Genomic DNA, 7,012 nt, shown 5'->3' with positions numbered 1-7,012 from the left:
GATAGGTATCATGTAGTTTGTTCTTGATGGAATTTGAAACAGTGAGTTCCTGTTTCTTCATATCTTCACCATCATTATAATTAAGCTTTCTGATCTAACAGGTGAAAAATGGTGACAGTATAAGTTTATATTTCTCCTCATAAGAATGAAATTTAGTATTTATGTTTAAGAGATACACATTTACTTTTTCTATGAGATAGCTTTTTCAGTGTTTTGGGGTTTGTTTTTTTTTTTTTTGTCATTTTTTTTCCTCCTTGAGGCTTACTCCTACTAGTTTGTAGGATCACATCTATAGATTAGGGAAATTAACTTAAAAATGAATTGCTGTCAGTGGTGCTTGCCTTCAATCCCAGCACTCGGGAGGCAGAACCAGGCGGATCTATGTAAGTTAGAGGCCAGCACGGTCTACAGAGCAAGCTAGGGACAGGCATCCAAACTACACAGAGAAACCCTGTCTCAAAAAAAAAAAAAAAAAGAAAAAGAAAAAGAATTGCTGCAATTGTGTTTTTTTTCTAACCTATCATTATTGCCTTTTAGCTTGGCTTGTGGGTTTTCTCCAGGCATTTAAAAAACAGATGCATCAGTCTAGATTTTTGTGTCATATAAAAGTTATTTTTTTCTCTTAGGTCATAAACCCTTTCTTGTACATGCCAATCTGTGAGTGACATCTTGGGAATTTCTGGCTGCGTAGAGTATGAGATATGGGTTCAGCTGTTTTTGTTGTTGGATTTTAAACAGCCACTTGTCCAGCTGAGAAACTTGACTGGTGTCATTCTTGGATCCTTTGCATCACGCGGATCACATTTCTGTTTGCCTAGTCCAGAGATCACAGGGCAGACGCCTGCAGAGGCTCGGCAGGTTACATAAAAGGGAGAAGAGCCCCAGATCGGGAGGGTAGCCAAGGAAATGGGTGGCACACTTTTGTAAAGAGGACGGCCTCTCCGCTGCCTGTTTATTGTTTGCACAGATGCAGTAGGCCACGGTGTTGCCAGATCTTTGTGGAAAGATGCTGGAGATAGACTTTTTAAAAAAAAATACGTAAGCTATTGACTTTAAAATGCTAACAGCAGTTTAAATTTTTTAATACTGGCTTGGCTAAGGAAAATGCATCTACAGGCCAGATTTGGCCTGAGGAACCTTCCAGTGTCCTTTGCCAAGAATAAAACTTCCCACCAATGACTTTCCTATGAGAAAATATAATCGCAGTCTGATAATTTGACAGCCTCATGTTTTATAGCTGGGGTCTGGGAACTGTAGGGAAAATTAAGGACTCTCTATAAAAGAGTGTATTTAGTACATGAAAATGTGGACATGGCCCTTTACTAGAAGACCTTTAAAGAACTTTATTATAATTGGGCGTGTGTGTGTGTGTGTGTGTGTGTGTGTGTGTGTGTGTGTGTGCCTGTGTGCATGCTTGTAAGAGAGGGGGGCATGCATGCCACATTTCAGATGTAAAGAGATCAGAGAACAACCTTGTGGACTTGGTTTTTTTCCTTTTAATGTGGGTTCCAGGGGTGGAACTCAGGTTAGCAGCTCTGTGCAGCCAGTGCGTTTATCTGACAGCCCCAGAGGACATTTTTGACATAATGATACTTAGATTAAAAACAACAACAACAACAACAAATCTCTCGTATTCCGAGTCTGCCCTTCTCTGTGGAGACAAAATGGTGTATGCAATGCTCAGCTACTGATTCTGGAACTGAAATTATGGCACAAGCTATCTTCTACAGTCTGTTCTTGTGTTCCCTTCCTCGCTGCTGGTGGCTGGGTGCATGACTCTTTCCAGCCTGTTGGGAGCAATTTGTTCAGCAACTTCAGTGGGATGAAATTTGGGCTCAAGAAAAAGTTTCCAGAGTTCACGCCTCTTCAACTCCGAAAAGCTTAGGGTCACAGGACCTCTTTTGGTGCTAATTAGTACGACTGTATCCCAGGATCTAGGTTCTGTAAAACCTAAAGTGGAAAAGATTTGAAGGATGTGATCAACAAAAGAACTACATATGAAAGTTTTATGAAGATACCTCTTTTGACACACTTAGGTGAAACGCCTCGAACTTAAGTCATCTGACCCCCAAGTTCCACGAACCCCACAACGTGATTTTACGAATCAGCTCCTATCTCCTAAATATATAAAGCAGCCATGCAGAGCACAGATTAAATCAGACAAATGTCCTTCTCTCCCCGCCACATCCGTGTACTGCAGTCACGGCTCGAGCGAGGCTCGCCCGGAGCCGCAGCGAATCGGCACTGTCTGCAGGAACTCAGAGCTCCGCGGACCGAGTGTGTCTGCAACAAGCTTCCCACCCCTGCCGGCGCACACCCCCGGGAGAGACCCCCCTACCCTCCCGGGCCCCCCGGGGCCCCGCACCCGGCGCCTCGGCCCGCTCAGCGGCGCGCATGCTCCGTGCTGGCCTTCTCCCTCGACTCGGGAGTGCGAGCGCCGGGCCGTGGGGCCGGACCGAGCCGAGCCGAGCCGCGGCTGCTGGGACCCGGGGCTCGGCGGCGGCGGCGGCGGCGGCCAGCGCTGTGCACGCCGGACACGCGCGCCCGCTCGGCCCCGAGGGCCCTCTGGAGGTGACTCGGGCGGGCCCGGGCGAGCGTCGTCGGCTGCGCGGAGGGCGGGGGAGGCGATGAGGACACTGCGGGCCGCCGCCGTCCGCCCGCCGCGGCCGTAGCGGGAGTCGGGGCGGGGGCGAGGCCGGCGGCGGGGCTCCGGGCCGCGCACCCAGACAAAGGAGGAGGAGCCGCCCGACGAGCGGGGCCGGCGCCGCGGGAGAAGGAGGAGGACGCCTCGGGCCGCCGCGCTTCCTCGGGGCCTCGGTGGACCGGGCCGCCCGCCCGCTCGCTCGCCCGGCGGCGGCGCCGCCTCCCCACCCCACCCCCGCCCCGGAGCGCTCGGCCGGCCGTAGCGGCGGCCCGGGCTGGAGGCGGCGGCCCCGGGCGAGGCGAGGCGAGGCGGCCCGCGCGCCCCGCTCGGCTGGCTGTCAGGCCACCGGCCCGGCCTCCGATGCGGAGGCGCTGCGGCCGGGGACCATGCAGCAGGCGCCGCAGCCCTACGAGTTCTTCAGCGAGGAAAACAGCCCGAAATGGCGGGGACTGCTGGTCCCGGCCCTGCGGAAGGTCAGTGCTGGGGCCGAGGGAGGTGCCGCGGGCCGGAGGGGCCGGGTGGCGGCGGCGGGGTGGGCCGGGCCGGGCGCTCGCACAACTTGTAACGGGGAAGCCCGGGTCGAGCCCGCATCGGGTCCCCCACCCTCCCCGGCCGAGCTTTCCCGGCCGGGCGCCGGGTGCTCCTCATTGCCTGTTGCATCCCGAAGGACGTTTTCTCAACTTTTTTTTTTTTTTTGGCCTGGTCCCGGAAGGAAGGTTTTGTTATGATCATAAAACTGGATTTCGTGTTACAGTCATTTCGTCAGGCAACTTCCGCCGTTGACCAATTTGTTGTCCTCGGGCTGGATTCGGGCAAGACGAAAGTCCTGCTGTTTTTTTGTTTTTGTTTTTGTTTTTTTTTTGAGTTTCTGGAACAAATGCAGTTTCGCACCGAGTAACTACTTTTAAGTTCTTTTTTGGGGCGGGGGGTGTTCGCCTCGGGCGATTTGCTTGCCAAGGTTGCCCATTCGCTTGTAAGACAGTGCTTTTTATTTTTTTGCTAATAGGGGTGTCTGTTTCACATGTGTGAAGTGTCAGTGAGTCATAGTATTCCTTTTCCAGCTCTTGAGGTGAATCTAAAGCGCCTCTGCACTTCCTGCAGAAGTCTTACCTGGATCCCACGACTGTCTCACAAAATCTGGTCCGTTTCTGCACAGCGATGAGAACTTGTAATCACCTTTAAGGGACAGTCGAGGGCAGCTCAAGTCAATCAGTCTTTGGAGTTTGGATGCATTGCTAGGATGCATGTCTTGTACTGGTCGCTGTCGGTCTTTTATGAAGTTAGGTAGTTACACAATGGTTTTTGTTGCTGTTTGTTAAGTTCTTGTAAGTCAGACACATGGGCTCAGGGTTAGCAGTCATGCGTCCTGAACGTGGACTGCTCCTGAGACTTTTTGCCTTTTCTGCAAAATAAACAAGGATTAAAACAAAACATCTAGGCCAGCGAGAGGCTCAGCAGGGGACGACGGGGGATTTGCTGTCCAACCACACAAGCTTCATGGCTTGAGTTTCGTTCTTGGAACCCACATAAAGGTGGTAGGAGAGAACTGACTCCGTAAAGTTGTCCTGGCCTTCATGCAGGATCCACCTCTCCATCTCCCTCTCCCTCCCTCCCTCCCTCCCTCTCCCCCCCCTCCTCTCTCTCTCTCTCTCTCTCTCTCTCTCTCTCTCTCTCTCTCTCTCTCTCTCTCTCTCACACACACACACACACACACACACACGGAGTAATAATGAACTCCAGTTAGTTAAAATTTTACATGGTCCAGGGAGTAAACGTGCTTTTCTGACAAGCCAGATTATCTGAGTTCATGCCCAGACCCCAGGTGGAAGGAAAGAGGGAATTGACTCCCAAAACTTGTTCACACATACACACACACACACACACCACCACCAACAGCAGCAGCAGCAACAGCAGCTACACTTGCAAAGTAATTCATCACCATACATTTCTAAGGAATGGAAAGACACTTTACCAGTAAAAACATTTCCTTGTACTTTGAGAATTTCGAGTTTCCCATTGGCATAATTCTCACGGGGAGGTGTTTATTGGCTTCCTTGGCGGTGTACAGCAAGTCCAGTCATTTTAAAGAACTTGGTGGAGATGGAAAGCATGTAAAGTAGTGATAATGAACTCTGTCTTGTATTAAAAGCAAAGGGGGAGCTGCCTAGCTAGTAGTTAGCCCTTCTGCCTCACAGACTGGCGAGAGTGCAAGTATACACCCTTTAGTGCTTTGGACAGCAAAAGGTGGCTTAGATTCTCCACCATCCTTGATGCACAAGTACAAAGTTAAAATCTCAGAGCAGATCAGAAACAAAACCAGAACTACCATGCAGCCAGTCCCTTGCTTTGGTCCTACCTCTGTGCGTTTATGTGTGCTGCTCAGTTCTCAGGTGCTCTGTAGGTGATCACGCATTACTTCTTCATAGTATGGAAAGAAACACATCTGAGAATTCGGTCTTCTGTGGTGATTGTTAAAAGCAGTTAGTACTAATTTAGTAACTTAACATTATGAGATTGAAGACATTTAATTTTTAGAAAACCCATGGAAGACATTTAATTTTTAGAAAAATTTTGTTGATACTAATTCATATTTTATGTGGTGTGATATATTCTAACTTTATATATTCATTTAACATCTGTTGAACACAACTTGATACTATGCTAGATTCTAAGAATACAAAGGTGAATTATTATTATTATTATTATTATTATTATTATTTACTTTGGGTTTTTGAGCTAGGATTTCTTTGTGTAGCCCTGGCTGTTCTAGAACTCACTCTGTAGACCAGGCTGTCCTTGAACTCGGATCTTCTGATCTCTGCCCCCTCAAAGGTGAAGTTTTAAAAATAAAGTCATTCTCTAAAGGTATTTATTATCTAGACCAAAAATTCTGTTTTGAATTATGTAAATGAGCAATTTTGATCATTTTTCTGCCAGGAGATCTTTCGTGTGTGTGTGTGTGTGTGTGTGTGTGTGTGTGTGTGTGTGTGTGTAAGGGGCAGTCTTGGCTCAGTCAGATTAGTCTATTTGTACATTTTGGTGAAGTCACCAAAACATTTCAGAAAAGTGAAGTCATGATTTTAATTCAAAATGCAAATGAACACATGTCAGTGATTTAAACTTACTTATTTTTGAGAGATGGGCCCAGGATGCCCTCAAACTTGTCATGTAATAGAAGGTGACCTTGAACTTCTGATCCTCTTGTCTTCATCACTGGGGACAGAATCTAGGGCTTCCTCCATAGCTGGGTAAGCACTCTACCCATATATCCCAGCCTTCAGTTTTTCATTTAATGAAAGATCTAGAAAGATGTCAAAGCCATTCATATGACATTTGGGTATTTATAGGATACTTAGTGAAGGAATATTGAAACTATTGGGTTCTATATACAGTTAGTTGATATTAAGAACATAAAAGAGTAAGTTTTGGCTATCCCTTCCCTTAGGTAGAAATTATTTGCATTTTGACTAGCCAGAATTCTATAAATTCTATAAATTCATCTCATAGACTTGTTAAATAGTCAGTAGATAGTAATCAAAAGTTTAAGTACCACACTGAAAAATGCCTAGCATAGTTTTTTTGGTTTTGCTTATTTTCAAGTTTTGAGTAATTTTTAAAAAATGAATACTGAGTGTGCACGTTTTTTTGTGCATATTTAGCAAAATTACCAGTGTCAACTTGAAAATGAAAGGCTTGCTCATTTCTGCAGCAATTACACTAAAATTGAACAATACATAAAATTAGTGAATTTAATTTGATTTAATGAAAGTTGTTTTTAAAAAGTAAAAAAACAAAAAACAAAACAGTTGGTGTGGTGGTGCACTTTAATCCTATCCCTCGGAGGCAGAGGCAGGTGGATCTCTGTGAGTTTGAAGTCAGCCTGGTCTACAGTATTCTAGTTCCCCGACAACAAGAGCTACATAGTGAGATGCTGTCTCAAACAAACAAACAAACAAACAGTAAACAAAGGAGGGGGAGGAGGAGGTAGTGATGGAATCAATGGTGGTGGCGGAGGGTGGCGATGATGACGATGATGACGATGATGATGATGATGATGATGATGATGATGGTGGTGGTGGCGGCAGTGGTGGTGGCAGCAGCAGTGGCAGTTAGAGACATGGTTCAGCAGGTAAGAGTGCTTGCTGCTCTTGCAGATGACTTGAGTTTGGTTCCCAGCACCCACATCAGGTGACTCACATCCACCTGTAACTCCAGCTCCAGGAGATCTGATGCCCTCTTCTGGCCTCCATAGGCACCTGCACTCATGTGCACATTCTCACATACAGATACACATATACCTACTTTTTTTGTTTGTTTATTTGGTTGGTTTTTAGAGACAGGGTTTCTCTGTACAGCTTTGCACCTTTC

General features: G+C 47.0%; 1 protein-coding gene across 4 annotated transcripts in view; it reads left to right on the top strand.

The window, feature by feature from the left end:
* Positions 1-2,739: 2,739 nt before the first annotated feature.
* Sos2 (SOS Ras/Rho guanine nucleotide exchange factor 2) overlaps positions 2,740-7,012 on the top strand; it is a 98,089-nt gene continuing 93,816 nt past the window's right edge. For 3 of the 4 annotated variants that reach the window (XM_037210584.1, XM_037210585.1, XM_028858738.2), the window contains exon 1: positions 2,922-3,117. In XM_037210584.1, the coding sequence (XP_037066479.1) occupies positions 3,031-3,117 (87 nt within the window). In that variant the 5' untranslated portion in view covers positions 2,922-3,030. Of the gene's footprint in view, positions 3,118-7,012 lie in introns of all 4 variants that reach the window. The other variant, XM_028858745.2, reaches the window with a different exon arrangement.

The sequence above is a fragment of the Peromyscus leucopus genome, chromosome 14 (genome assembly GCF_004664715.2).
Source record: "Peromyscus leucopus breed LL Stock chromosome 14, UCI_PerLeu_2.1, whole genome shotgun sequence".
Classification (NCBI taxonomy): domain Eukaryota; kingdom Metazoa; phylum Chordata; class Mammalia; order Rodentia; family Cricetidae; genus Peromyscus; species Peromyscus leucopus.
The sequence above is the reverse complement of the archived record's forward strand: the minus strand, read 5'-3'. Positions and strand labels throughout refer to the sequence as shown.